At 29.7% G+C, this 15,435-nt stretch overlaps 2 protein-coding genes across 2 annotated transcripts; one reads left to right on the plus strand and one right to left on the minus strand.

Annotated features, from left to right (window-relative positions):
* Nucleotides 1-2,506: 2,506 nt before the first annotated feature.
* On the plus strand, nucleotides 2,507-5,951 carry LOC111640136 (nuclear export mediator factor NEMF-like). The gene has a single exon (XM_023386132.1). The coding sequence runs from the start codon at nucleotides 2,614-2,616 to the stop codon at nucleotides 5,734-5,736; it is 3,123 nt and encodes a 1,040-aa protein (XP_023241900.1). The 5' UTR covers nucleotides 2,507-2,613; the 3' UTR covers nucleotides 5,737-5,951.
* A 2,435-nt stretch (nucleotides 5,952-8,386) lies between these two features.
* LOC111640138 (solute carrier family 41 member 1-like) lies at nucleotides 8,387-14,716 on the minus strand. Its single transcript, XM_023386135.1, has 11 exons — nucleotides 14,439-14,716; nucleotides 14,057-14,357; nucleotides 11,806-11,913; nucleotides 11,644-11,715; nucleotides 11,422-11,566; nucleotides 11,193-11,342; nucleotides 10,964-11,111; nucleotides 10,810-10,883; nucleotides 9,867-10,001; nucleotides 8,698-8,846; nucleotides 8,387-8,609 (listed from the first exon to the last, which is right to left on the minus strand). Exons 2-11 carry the CDS (start codon nucleotides 14,261-14,263, stop codon nucleotides 8,433-8,435), a joined length of 1,365 nt encoding a protein of 454 aa, XP_023241903.1. The 5' UTR covers nucleotides 14,264-14,357; nucleotides 14,439-14,716; the 3' UTR covers nucleotides 8,387-8,432.
* Between the last annotated feature and the right edge of the window lie 719 nt (nucleotides 14,717-15,435).

Raw genomic sequence — 15,435 nt, forward strand, 5'->3', positions numbered from 1 at the left:
GTCCGAAGTGCCATCATTGGGGTGACTTGGGTACACTATAACCCATCCTGTAGAAATAAATAAAAGATTAAATATTTTATATGTTACACTAAGAAACACAAACAAGTTCTTTTTTAATTTTAGTTCGACTTTTAGGCTGTGTACACACTAGGCGTTTTTAAACAAGCGTTTAGCGGAGCGTGCGCACTGACTCGGTTTGGAAATGGATGTGGAAGTGATTGCTTGTGTGTGGCTCCTCTATCGTCGCTATAAAAGACGACGGCAGAGGCAAAGAGAAATTTGTCTGCACCCAATATTACGAGATAGACTGACGCATGAAATGTTTGCGACGTTGTATCCAAAACTAAGACAAAATAAATTCAAGTTTTTTAATTATTTTAGAATGTCTATAAAATCATTTGATGACTTACTCCATATTATAAAAGTAGATATTACCCAAAAGCGCGCGATCCATAATACAGCATAATAAAAGCGCATAATACAGCAAAATGATGGCGTAAATCTAGAAGCGCCCGTAAAGCGCTGGGAAAACGCGCGATCGCATGTACGGTAACATGGCAGCACATATATCTCAAAGCGCTCGGCTAACGCCCGCAAAACGCGCGTTTTAACAAAAATCTATAAACGCGCGTTTAACGCGCACTTGGCCAAAAGCGCGCGTTTGAGTGTGTACGGCTACATAGAACTCTTGGTTCTTTAATTAAACGCGCGTTTAAAAGCGCGCGTTTAACGCGCGTTGAAAAACGCCTAGTGTGTACAGGCTCTAAAAGTTATTTTTATTATTTCGTTTGAATTTTTGAAAATACAGTATTCTCGAAAGTTAATTACCTTTAAAAGTGCATGGTTTAATAAAAAAATACAAACTGATAAGTACTGATTAGCTTATTTTTTATTTTATAGTTTTGTACAAGTGTTGTGTCACTTCTAATCAATACCGTTTTTTATAATTAAGTAGACTATGTTTGAATAAATATTGTTAATCTAATTGATTGCCTTTTAATTTTATTTTAACCATTAATATACTTAAATCAGGCCTGGCCAACCCGCGGCCCATCACATTAAATTGTGTGGCACGCTAAGCGATATTATATATCTATTAAAACTTTCGTTTTCCGTTTTGTGTATACCAAAACAATTAAATAAATGAAAATTTGCATGTGTCATTGTTATAATGCGCAAGTGCGAGTACGAACTCTTGGTATAACAATGAACTCTTATTCATTTTGTATTTGTTTTACTTTTTTAAAAGCATGTTTGCCTAAATTGTGGCCCATTGTAATGTTACGCTTGATCAAAGTGGCCCGCAAAACAATTTGGGTTGGCCAGGCCTGACTTAAATAATAATTCTAAATCAGTTCGGCCTAGGACAAACTAAGCCTAAAGTATTTAGGCCAAACTAGATTGTCCGAGTCCGGGGATAGCGAACGTTTTTGTGTTCGCGTGCCATATTGTAAGCATACTTAGCTTTAAAGATGTTTATGCGTTCCAAAGTTTCAGATTTCGAATAACGATATTTAAAGAAATTAAACGAATACGCTTTAATTATAATAAATGTAAAAAAGCCGATTGAAAAAAGGATAATCAGGTGATAAACGGAAAAGATGATTGAAAAAGACAGAAATCGTATGATACATTACGTGCCAGATGATTTCTCCTTACGTGCCACTTTGGGCACGCATGCCATAGGTTCGCCACCCCTGTCCTAGGCTAAACTAGTATATCCTGACATGCGTAGGATAAACTAGTTTGGCTTGAAATCGGGTTTGGCCGGTAACATATATAACGGCCGCGGCCGTTATCAATATTATTTGGTAAACCAAAACATACTGTAATTTTAAAAAAAGGTCTAACAATGGCCTTTTTGTTGCCAAGCTTTACGACTTACGTAAACAATTAGAGGTTTAAATTTTTTCTGTTTTAATTCCCGCAAGATGTTAGAAATATTGATTTTTAGAAAAGAAATCATCAAGGCCGGGCCGCCAGTTACTGGTATTAGTGGCGTACGAACTTATTCTTTTAAGCTTACTTATTGGTCATATAAATAAACAAACAGTTAGAAAATATTTGCAGAATTTCATGTGAGTCCATGAACTATTACAATTAAAGGGAATGGAGTTTGTCAAAACTACATTATCGTACACAAGGAGGAAGGAGGTGAAAAGTGACTCAAACTGTACACGTAATTCGTGGACTGCTCCTTATTTGATATTTTAGAATATATTATATAATTTTGATATAACTTTAATGCATTAATAAGTCAGTCCGTAAAAAAACACATATATAATATTATTATTGAATATCGAATACCCGACTTCTGTTTAGATGGAGTTAACGAAGAAATCAATTCATGAAAATTGAATGTTTTAATATATATATCAAATATATAATTTTAAATATTTTTAGCTATTTATTACATTTTTTGGGTATTAATTTAAATAAGTACGATAATAAATTTCAAAAAATATTCAAAATGTTATTTATTCCCACAGGTGGCGTAAAATTAAAGAGCAACGAAAAAGATGGCAGAGTAAGTTACTCGATGTGACGTTATTAACGTTCTGTTTGTAATTTTGTTTTTCAAATATTAGATTTTATTACACAGAAAAAGTAAACATGAAGTCTAGATTTGATAGTACTGACTTAGTAGCAATTTTATTGGAGTTAAAGGATGTTATTGGGATGAGATTATCTCAAGTATATGATATCGACCATAAAACCTACCTGTTTAAGTTGGCTAGACAAGAAGAGAAATGTACAATCTTAGTAGAATCGGGAATTAGAATACATAAAACCGATTACGAATGGCCAAAGAGTGTGGCACCTCATGGTTTTACTATGAAATTAAGAAAACATATAAAGAACAAGCGAGTTGAAGCCATCAATCAGCTGGGAGTTGATAGAGTTGTGGATATGCAGTTTGGTATAAATGAAGCGTGTTACCATATATTAATTGAATTATATGATAAAGGAAATATTGTTTTAACCGATAACGAATATACCATATTGAATATACTGAGGCCTCGTACTGTTGGAGATGAAGACGTCCGTTTAGTCGTTCGAGAGAAGTATCCCGTGGAATTGGCGAGGAAGGAGGAATCGCTTTCAAATGACAAACTTCTTGAAATTTTAAAAACTGTTAAGGAAGGTGATTTGCTGAAGAAGGTACTGATTCCTCATTTGATGTGTGGACCAGCTCTTATCGAACATGCATTGTTGAGTGTTGGTTTTCCTCCGAATTATAAAATTGGAAAAGATTATGATTTCTTGGATGTTTCACAAATCATGTTAGCTGTTAAGAAATCTGAAGAAATAATGAAGTCACTTTCAAATTCTTTGAGTTCAGGATATATTATTCAAAAGGCTGTGAAGGGTGTGTCTTCAAATCAGAACGAAAAAAGTGAAGTTTTAACATTTATAGAATTTCATCCTATGCTATATTTACAACATAAGAAGAGTCCTTATAGTGAATTTCCTACATTTAATAAAGCAACTGATCATTTTTTCTCTAATCTTGAAAGTCAAAAAATAGATATTAAAACATTACAAAAAGAGAAAGAAGCCTTAAAAAAATTAGAAAACATTAAGAAAGACCATGATAGTAGAATTGGAACCTTACAGAAAGCTCAGTTAGAAGATCAAAGAAAAGCTCAATATATTGAAGTGAATTTAGACCTAGTTCAGAGTGCTATTTTAACTATCCAGAGTGCTATTGCAAATCAAATAAGTTGGATTAATATATGGAATCTCATACAGGATGCACAGAAACAAGGAGATCCTATAGCAAAGTCAATCAAAGGTCTAAAACTTGATACTAATCATTTTACAATGATTCTTTATAATCCATTTATAAGAAGCAATGTGGATGATGATGATGATGATGATAACAATAATAATAATAATAATAATAATAATAATAGTGATGTGTACAACACAGATAATCTTGATGATAAACCATGTATAGTGGATATAGATCTTGATTTATCAGCTTATGGAAATGCAAGAAAATATTATGATCATAAAAAGCATGCTGCCAAAAAACAACAAAAAACAATTGAATCAACAGTAAAAGCATATAAGTCAGCTGAAAAGAAAGCTAAAGAAACACTCAAAGAAGTTGCCGTAACATCTAATATTATGAAAGCTCGGAAAACATTTTGGTTTGAAAAATTTTTGTGGTTTATCAGTTCAGAAAACTACATTGTTATAGCGGGACGAGATATACAGCAGAATGAATTAATAGTAAAGCGTTACATGAAAGCAGGAGATATATATGTTCATGCAGAGTTGCATGGAGCAAGTAGTGTAGTAATAAAAAATCCATCAGGTAAGCCAATACCACCAAAGACATTGAATGAAGCAGGAGCAATGGCTATATGTTACAGTGCAGCCTGGAATGAAAAAATAGTTACTAGTGCTTGGTGGGTTTACCATCACCAAGTAACAAAAACAGCCCCAACTGGTGAATATTTAGTTCCTGGAAGTTTCATGATTAGAGGCAAGAAGAATTTTCTGCCTCCTTCACATTTAATTGTTGGTTTTGGCTTTCTCTTTAAACTTGATGAAGACAGCATAGAGAGGCATTTAGATGAAAGAAAACTAAAAATAGAAGAAGAGGAAGAAAAATTAAATGAATGTGATACAGTTGAATGTAACTTAGAAACAGAAATTGATTTAAGCAAATTTTCTGATACAGAGAGTAATTCAAGTGATATACCTGCAGAAGTTAATAAACAAATAAATGATGAAAATACTTCTGATTCTTTAAAATTAAACCCTAAAGATCAAAGTGATACATCAAGCTTAGAAAAAATTTATGAAAATGAGAACTTCAGTAACCAAAGCTTTGAAGAATCAGTCAATTTTCCTGATACTGTTGTGAAATTATCAAATTTGTCAATTGAGGATACAAAGGATTCTAACTCTACAATTCTTGGAAATGAACAACAGATAATTCATTCCGGTAAAATAGCCAAAACACAGAAAACAGTTAATTCTCAATCTCAGGTCTTTAAAAATCAGAAAGAAAAAAAATTGAATAATCAAGAACAGAATCCACAAAATCAACAAAAAAGAGGTCAGAAATCTAAACTTAAAAAAATTAAAGAAAAATATAAGGATCAAGATGAAGAAGAAAGACAGCTTAGAATGGAAATATTAGCATCTTCGGGAAATAAAAAGAAGCAAGAGAATGATTCAAAGAAGAAGAAACGGGAGAAAAAAGAAAATAAAGAAATGCAACATCAAAATAAACAGTTAAAACAAAAGATTCAACAATCAAATAATCTAAAGAATGAGAATATTGTGAATATGGAAGCTGATTCATCCAGTGGTAATGTAGCGACATGTGAATTGAAAAATGAGAAAAACTCTAAACAGGAACAGGAAAATTCAGATGAAGAAGTGGATGTAACTGAAGACATTTTAAGACAAAATGAAGATGAGAAAACTTTAAATTCTCTTACTGGCTGTCCTGTTTCTGAAGACACACTTCTGTTTGCTGTTCCAGTCTGTGCTCCTTATTCTGCCATGCAAAATTACAAATTTAAAGTCAAAGTAGTACCAGGTTCTGGGAAGAGAGGTAAAGCAGCTAAAACAGCTTTAAATATTTTTATTAACGATAAAAGTACAACTTCTAGAGAAAAAGATTTATTAAAAAGCACTAAAGAACAAGATATCTGCAGAAATATGCCTGGAAAAGTAAAATTATCAATTTCAGCCATGAACAAGAAGAAATAAAATATTTAACTCAAAACTGTGCAGAATGATGATTAAACCTGATAATTGAAAGCATTTGCTCAAAATTATAATTCTTATTTTTGGAATATTAAATATAACTCATAAATATAATGAGAATTTTTATTTTTTAAAATATATTTAAAAATTTTTAATAACTTATTGCATATTCCTTGTTGAAGAAAATGATGTTATCCATTAAAAATTAATTTAAAAATATTTGAAAAATGAAATAAATTCTATAATTTTTAATTTTTAATTACATGATAAAGTTATTGTGTAGTAAATTTATTTTATTAATAAAATTTATTAAAATTTCAAGAAATAAAAGCTTTTCATTTATTTATCAAAACATTAGGAATTTAAATGTGATTTTGTATTTATACATTGTTTTGTTGATAAAAATATAAAATTGATAAGTCATTAAACATTAACAATCAATTGGGTACTTATAAGTAGAAATTTTGATATGACAATGTAATTATATATATATAATTACATTCAAATTAAATAAAAAATTTGCTTAGCTTCATATTGCATTAAGGGAATTGTCATAGTAAAATGTATACAGAAACCCAGTAAAATAAGAACAAAAACACAGATTTAGATAAAATTGCGCCTATATAAAGTAATTAAAGTTTAAAATGTGATGTTTAATTCCATTTAGTAAGTTTTTTTTTATGATAACCGTAATTTTATTTGATTTGGGACCAGTTTAGTTTCGACCAGCTTTAGGCTTGTAAGTAGGCTAAACTCAAAATTAATACAATATGTTTATCAACCAAAATTTAATAAAACCATCCTAACACTTGTCATAATTTATCTAACGATTTGGTCTTAGGTCAGGAAACGTTCACAAATTATGTAGCCCAATATTTTGCAAATTTTGACCACCTCACCAGTCCTGATGATTGGCCAATGCACCCTATCCCTAAAAATTACGTAGTCTTAGATAGCCGGACTTGACTATCAATAATGAAATTGAAAGATTATCATTTTCTTTATTCATATTGCTAAAGAGTAAGCAAGTAAATGTACGCGCGATTAAAACAAGATTATGAAAGACAATACGAACCTCCGAATCAATTGCAACTTGGTTGATGATTTGTTTAATGCATAAAACAAGATAATGTTAGATTGTTGGTTTTATTTTGTTCTTTAACGGTTTATAGATAATGGAATAATTAAAAAAATTATTTTTTCCTTTTTTAACTTTATTCGTTCTATGGACATCAAGATGGCCATAGTACAATGGCTTAACACATATCCAAGGGTTCTGCAAGGTCTACAATTGAGAATAATGAATGATGACGGACAGACTCGACCAATCATAAGCTAGCTTCTGTAAACTTTTATAACGGCAAATTCTACAAATTATGCATTTTTATATAAATTCAAAACATGACAATGAAAAGCAATTAGAAATACAAACATTTGATCTCAGATTATCAAGTTTCTAACTAGCTTATTTAAAAATGTACTCAAGCAAACAAGGAAAATGTTTTCATGGAAAATGGATCTAAACAGGATTAGTACTTTTCAATCAAAAAGTGCCTAGTGCAGCGGCTTTCAGTCGGTTTGGAAGCGTCGCAAAATATAGTGCTGAACAGCGTCATAACACTTCAACCAAAAAATTACCAAGTTGAGATTGCCACTATTAGAAAAAAGGTTGAGAAACACTAGTCTGGTGGTTTACCTTTTTCAAAATTTCTGGTTAGAAGCCTTAACTATGTGAGAACTTGCATGTGAATGGGCAACCAAGAATGAGTTGCTGGTCGGAAAAACATAAATCCCCATTTTTCAGAAATACTGTATAATCAGAGGTGGATGAACTCTCATAACCCTAGCTTCTTTAGCTGTGTTGCTTGCTGAAGAGAGATCATATTTAAAGAGTATGTCTCTGAAGTTTACTACAGAGAACTCTGAGATTTTTAATAAATGATAACTAATGAGAAAATTTCAAGCAAATTTTGTTTACGCCGACATACTGTCCTAGGTACGAGGTTTCGATTTCCCTTCAAAATTCAACCGCTAGAACAAAATTTGGCGCTGTTGTTCCGTTAATTTGCATATTATAAACGTTTCCTAACAAATTTCGGGAGTTAAAAACAAACTACAATAATTTTATTGCAATTACAAAAATGATTACATATGTCATGAGCATTATCTTCTTATTGTCTTATTGAGAATGTAATGAGCATTATTCTTATGAGCATTGCTTCACAATGCTCATAAGAATCGTTTGTTTTTGGCGTTAATTTATTGAAGAAAATTTTAACTCTTACTGCCCCGTGGTACAAAGAAAGCTTTATTTTTATCAGGCCCATCATGGGTTTGATTAGGTCCACAATGGAACTGCCAGGTAGCCAGGAACAGAGCCTGACACATCCAAGACAGACCATTTTCGAAAAATTCACGTGGTTTATCGGTCAAGCCGGTTCCTCCAAGCCTACCGCCTAGATCAAAAGTAGTTTTCGGATTGCCGCCTAACGCATTTTAATATTAAATAAAAATTATTATAAAAATAAAATTAAAAAATAACATTTCAGAAACTTAACAATCATTTATTTTATAAAAATATATTTTTTTTTATATAAGATACAACTCATTAGAACTTCATTTATTAAAAGTAAACAAAATAATTTGAATCGAATTGTCTGTACAGAGGACATAAAATATTTTAAAAAAATAAATAAATATCAGGCAGGAGTATAATTTTTCGACGAATATAAAACATAAAAAACAATAGCCAATAAAGCGGTTCCTAACAAATCTCCTAAGGCAGTTAAATAGGGAATAGAGGAATTATCAGGATCGATGCTCCATTTCCACATCCAAAGAATCATGCAATATGCCGAATACAAAAGAATTGCTACCTGTAAATTGAATTGATAAATTAGTGACACATTTTCAGAGAAATTAAATAATTAATTTAATGATAAGTTAATTATAAAACTGGATTACCTGAATTAGAGCGGCTACCGGATAGAGTACATAAAATAGAGGAGGAACGTCCGGTGAATCGTACTTCAGAACATGAATGATCATCAGGAAGAAATATTGTCCAGGAATTACCATAAAAAGAAGCAGATTTGCGGTCCGTACGTGAGGATCTTTATAAATTTCAACGAGTTTTAATGAAATTTTATTTATTTTATTTAAAATTTTTATTTTCTTTAAAATTAAGACAAACTTTTATTATTATTTTAAATATAGCTGTTATGTAGGATATTTAACAAAATTCCATCAGAGTATAGTGACATGCTTATTAAATAGCTTAAAAATAAAAAATAAAAGACAATTGAAACAAAAGTTTAAGAGAAATTTTTAATGAACTTCAGTATTTTCGTGAATTATGTTTTTAGATTTTTAGAACATATTTGAGTCGAAGGATAAATAATAAAGGAAAAAATACTTGTCTTCCATTTAACGATTACTAATGTATAATACTACATTGGTGTTAATATTGTGTGTTAATAATATACAAAGTGGTATTATACACATATTATTAGTTTAACTGAGAAGTTTACTTTATTTGAATTCACTTTAAAAAACGAAAAATATAAATAATTCGAGATATATTACAGTATAATGAGTATATTATATTTTTACAAAATACAATAAAACAACGTCTAATTCTAATTGTTCAATACAGGTAGTTAGCTTATGTTAAAAGTTACAGTTAAACTATTCGGGTAAACTTGAATAGTTTAACTATAACAGTTTACACGCAAGGCAACTACGTATACATGTTTTTTTGTTTTTTATTCTGTTGAAAATAATGCTTTCTACTCTAGATAATTAGGAGACATCAAACGCAATTATCAGCTGTTCTCGTGATTAGATTAAACGTTCTCCATTGGAACTACTTACAAAAAATTTGGGAAATATTGATATAAACTTATTATTTTTATTCAAAATAATTCGTACTCTTAACTTTTATTGCTTTGTTGATCTTTACTTTGTTATAATAATTTACCCTAACGTAGTGAAGGTAGTTTATCTTACTGATCTTTTATGATAGCGGGAGAATATGTGTGTTTGTGTGGATTTATAATAAACTCTATAATACTAGTATTATTCACGTCCACGTATTATTATAGTATACGATGATATAGTTTAAAGAGACTCACTCTTTCCAAAAAATGCAGAGAAGGGATCGATGCAACGTTTTGTATCACCTGTCGGCAGTATGCCAAGTTTTGTTCTTTGATGGAGAGAAGTAGATATACGACTGGCTTGAACAGCTACCAGATTACCTCCTACACCTAAATTATGAAGTAAATAATAAATTAAATTTCTTCTTAAAATAATCATTCGATTAGTTAATATTTCGAACTTAAAATAATGTAACATGCTTTATTGAAATTTTGAAGATAAAAAACATTTTTGTAAAAATTAAAAAAATTACATAAGGAGTTAATTTCTCTTTTTATACTATATATTATAAATAATATAAATAGGATTTCGATGGGGTTTTAAACAATTATTAATATTTATAATTACGGTAATAAAGATGATAATTATGTGATATAGTAGATAAACAGAATCATTCAAATAAAATTAAGATCAAAATTATCAATACAACATGGAAGATTATCTTTATATTCAGATTTCGCTTTTAATACTTGAAATTTTCACGAAATTTCATGTAATATTTCTTTATAAAAGTATATTTAGAGTTACTAGAAAGTCTTTCTTTTAGAAATTATATTTCTAAAGCAATACTCTGTTTAAACGATTGGCAACAAAACTATGACTCAGTTAAATTCTGCAACTGATTATCAGTTTGTAAAATTTCACTGAATACTAACTTTGATATCTAAGTATCTTATCGTAAATTGTATAAAATTGCTTAAAGATATTTTAGGATGTCTCTGATTAGCAACTGGCAATAATTTCTAAAATTGAGATATTTAATCCTCATTTTGAGAACTTAATAAGATCTAGATTATGTCTAAGAGCATTACATTTTTTTTTTTTAAATTTAAAATATACTAGAGATACGTTTTATAGGCCGTATTTAATTTTTAATAATGTTTAAATTGTAAAGTGTTTTAATAAATTAAAACGTACCATTGATAACCGGTTGGAAAACAGCAATTTCTTTGTATTGAGAAACAGTGGTATCCAAGATATAACCTCCCGCACTGAAACACATATAAATGAATTTTAAAATTATCTAATTATGTAATTATTAGAATGATTAATAATTTAATTAAGATCCTACCTAGCAATTACTACAGCAGTTATTACGGGGACCCAACCAGTATAGAGAATAATTCTGGTATATTCGTTTTTGTAAGCGATCAACCACCATAAAGGTACCAGAGAGATTAAAATTACAATTATTGGAATTTGAATCCATTGTTTAATGTCTATGAATTAAATAAATTTTTAAATATATTTATAATGTAAAGCATCGAAGAATTTGTAGAATATTTTAAAAATTTACTCACTGTCATCTAGTGAATATAAAGACTGGCTACAAACTGAAAGAAGAGTTAAAGTTACAACATCACCTAATGAAGCTGCAACTGGTGCTGCAACGTTATCGGGATTAATTAGGCACTTTCTAGAGATGATAACTACTCCTATTGTTACGCAACCTAACAGATAAGAATTTAAATGGTATTTTATATAATAAAAATGTGATATTTTAAATAAATCTATATTAATATAAAATACCTAAGAGGAAACTTGCTATGGAGGCAGTAAGCAAACTGCTAGCACATATCAAAAATGCGTGATTTATACTAAATGTACCTTCTTCGATATAATCGACTAATATCGCAAATAACGATGCTAAAAATCCTACAACAGTAGCTTGGCACTGGAAAAAGTTATATTTATTATAATTCCGATCTGAATAATATAATTTTACATTGAAGTTTTATAATATTTACATACCTGAACGAGGGCAAGATTTCCTTTAGCAATTTGATATTGTTCTTTAGTTTGATCCAGATTACCGAGATTTGCCTGTTCATAGAAAAAATCCCTTATTAATTCAATATAATATTATTGCTTTATATATATATATTTTTTTTAATTTTCGTATTAAAAATGTACTTGAGTAGACAGTCTGGAAGCCAAAGTCATTTCCAAATTTCCTTTTAGACCCAACAAAGACGGAACAAGAATAAACATTTCCGGTAAATTTTTGAAGACACTCCAGTACTAAAAATAAATAATATATAAATAAAAATTTAAATATAAGTTATTTAACGAAAGTGTATTTTAAAACACATCTATTATAACTAAAACATTTACTAATCTCGAAAACCTTAGATCAATGTTCTTTCTTTCACGGGTTTAGAAAGAGGGGCTGTATTACTGAAATAAGGAAATACAACTCTTGAGCTATCTGCCAAAGAAAGAGAATACTTTCTATGGCAAAATAGCCCCTATTTAGGTGTTAAACACATAAGAAAGCCCAGAAAATTCATATGGTCAGCCCATTGATGACGCGCTAATCCGCGACTAACTATCAGTGTTCAGTGATTTTATCCATTGGGATATTAGCGAGTTTAGGAAAAAAGGAAAAATTGAATTATATAATAATATAAACTGATAAATTCATCGTATACGATTTTGAAAGGTATCGAAAAGATCTTTCCTTGGCAATTGTAACTGAAAATGGCTTTTAAATATACATAAAATAACGCATTGCATCCATCCTACTGCTTATTTCTATAAATTTACAATATTAGTTGTCTGTAAGTTTATCATAAACGCGTAAGAATTTCAAGAAAATAAAAAATTTTACACCTTTATCGGGATAAAAAAAGCACTTCAAAAAAATTAAATTATAGTAATTTACAGCATTAAAATATTTCGAAATATCAAACATATTTAAGGTAAAAAATGATATAAATTTAGAATAAATTACAAATTATATTTAAATAAATTTAGAATGTGTCAAAATAAATACGGGGAAGCAGTAACTTTTAGGCCATTTCACAATCTAAAATTTAGAAATAAAATGTTTTATTATTTGCAAAAATAATTAAAAAAATAATATTCCTAAATAATCTTTGTTAATAATTATAATTAATAAATACAGCTTCAATTAGAAACTAAATTACATTGAAAATAAGTAAAAATTTTTGAAAATGATTTCATTCGTGTTATCTTGATCATCATCTACTCTAAAAACAGAATCACCAAATATTTCACAAATTCTCTAAAATTAGAGAATTTCCAAATTTGTTTCGTATATTTTTCACACAAAATTTGTTTTAATTTTCGAATAATTTTTATACTTTTTATGTATAATTTCAATTAATTTTATCAACATAATTTTATATATTTGATATTTTCTCTTCTATTTAAAACCTCTATTTTAACCTTATTTTTATGTACAATTTTATTTATAAACTCTTGATTTCAAAGTTCTCTTAATCTATTTGCTTTGTATGATTAAGAATGTCGACGAACTTCTTTATCGAAAAAATGTGATCAAATATTTTTAAAATATAATAAAACTAGCAGATAAGCCCAGAGTTGCCCGGACAAAACATAAGAACAAACATTAAGTTTATTAGATTATTTTGTACTTCTAACTCTTCTATTACATTATATTACAGTGTTTGATTTATATAACTACTTATTTTACGTAAGGGTTTATCACACTAAGTGCCCAATCTAACGCATTTTAAAAATTCTTTAAATTGTATACAGTAGGGACATAACGAATTTTTAAAATACGTTGGATTTGTCATTCGGTGTGATAAATCCTTATGTAAAATAACCTTCATAGTTATATAAATAAAATACTATAATATAACAAACATTAAAATGAAAATCATATAAAGAATTTGGTTATTTTATCCTATCATTGTCACGTTTATCGCGATACTCGGATGGTACGAAATGGCACACTTTTAATGGCCAAGTAGACAGGAATTGAAAATATGATCCACTCGGCCACTGGAGAACACTTATTAGAATTAAGAAAGTAACTTTCAGAAATGAGTAAACTTGAGTTGTTAGACGAGAAAAATAGTAACCAAGGTAGCATTTTTCAAAGATTTGGAGTAACATTTATTTTAACTTTCTTACATTAAGAATAAGCAAACTTCATATAAATTTAACATAGAAATTTCCAGTATAAAAGTTACGTATGCCATATTATGGGGCAGAAAGAGTAATTTTGTAAAATAAATGTATAATACATTCGATGAAGTAATAATCTTAATATTTAAACGAAACGCTTGTAAAGTTTTATATTGTTTTCGATAATATTAATATCATTTTTATGTTAATGACATAAAACTTTAAAATTCATAAAATATATATTTTTAAATTAGTAAAAACTTACCTGAATAATATCCAGAATTAAACCTGCAGCGACAGTTCCTAAACCAGCGATCAAAAACGGAAAAAATACTTGTGAGAATATACTACGAAGAGATTCTGTATTCTCACTAACTCCGCCATTTTCTTCTATCCCTTCGTCGATTAGATGTTTCATTTCAGTTTCGAACTTTTGTGGAGGATTATCGGCATTTGTACCCTTAATTTCCATTTTCGTACAGCTTCTTTGCTGGATTTAGTATCGACTACTGTATAAATGCGAAAAGGTGGTAACCTTTTTATGAATATTCTAATTCAGATATCGCCTACAACAAAAAGGTAACATCTTAAGATATTTCTTTTTACGAAATTTTAAATTAATATATGAAATATCGTTAGAAAATTACCTTCTTTTCATAAAACTTCTTTTTTAAAGAAGCAGTGAGAATTTTTTCTAACCCATCGAATTTAGTTTTCGAGCGATTATAGTCTTCTCGCAGACCTACTTCGAATTAAGCGTAACGATACTTCGCCTTTCTTCATTAGAAAATGAATAAAAATTTGATATGGTTAATAGATTTATAATAAAAAATAATCTTATAAAAACGGACTTTGTAATTTAAGATATCGATTTTGCGCTCTTTTGTAAATCCCGCCTTCTATTGTATTGTAACTAGTTGTGACTGGTTACAGCCCGACATTTTTCCGTGTGGTTGGACATGTGAACACCCATCCCCCTTTGATTATTAACAGACGTCATAACCTATTGCTGTGTGATGCTGTAATAATTGCATTAATTATTTCCGTGTTATTCATGTGAATTTTACCGAAAAACTCTGATTTTTATCAGGTTAAACTGAACAAGCATAATGTATTTATATCCGATAAGAAAAGGTATTTTTCAATAGTGATGCAAATGAAAAATACGTTAGGCCCTGTACACACTAGGCGTTTTTCAACGCGCGTTAAACGCGCGCTTTTAAACGCGCGCTTAACGCGCGTTTTAAAGAACCAAGAGTTCTATGTAGCCGTACACACTCAAACGCCAAGCGAGCGTTAAACGCGCGTTTATAGATTTTTGTTAAAACGCGCGTTTTGCGAGCGCTTTACGGGCGCTTTGAGCTATATGTGCTGCCATGTTACCGTACATGCGATCGCGCGTTTTGCGGGCGTCAGCCAAGCGCTTTGAGATATATGTGCTGAAATGGAAAACGATCATTTCGATACTGATCTATTTATTGATGATATCTAAAAAACACCAACCATCGTCAAAGGATTTTATAGATATTTTAAAAGAATTAAAAAACTTGAATTTATTTTGTCTTAGTTTTGGATACAACGTCGCAAACATTTCATGCGTCAGTCTATCTCGTAATATTGGGTGCACCCAAAATTCTCTTTGCC

The sequence above is a fragment of the Centruroides sculpturatus genome, unplaced genomic scaffold (assembly GCF_000671375.1).
Source record: "Centruroides sculpturatus isolate CEXI.00-Female unplaced genomic scaffold, Cexi_2.0 scaffold1392, whole genome shotgun sequence".
NCBI lineage: Eukaryota > Metazoa > Arthropoda > Arachnida > Scorpiones > Buthidae > Centruroides > Centruroides sculpturatus.

Excerpts from the sequence above, each read along its gene's own strand:
- LOC111640138 (XM_023386135.1), bottom strand. The coding sequence starts at position 14,263 with ATGGAAATTAAGGGTACAAATGCCGATAATCCTCCACAAAAGTTCGAA. Across the intron at positions 11,716-11,805 it reads CTTCCAGACTGTCTACTCAA|GCAAATCTCGGTAATCTGGA; the intron begins GTACATTTTTAA and ends TTCTATGAACAG. Across the intron at positions 8,610-8,697 it reads CGGTAGCCGCTCTAATTCAG|GTAGCAATTCTTTTGTATTC; the intron begins GTAATCCAGTTT and ends TTCAATTTACAG.
- LOC111640136 (XM_023386132.1), top strand. The coding sequence starts at position 2,614 with ATGAAGTCTAGATTTGATAGTACTGACTTAGTAGCAATTTTATTGGAG.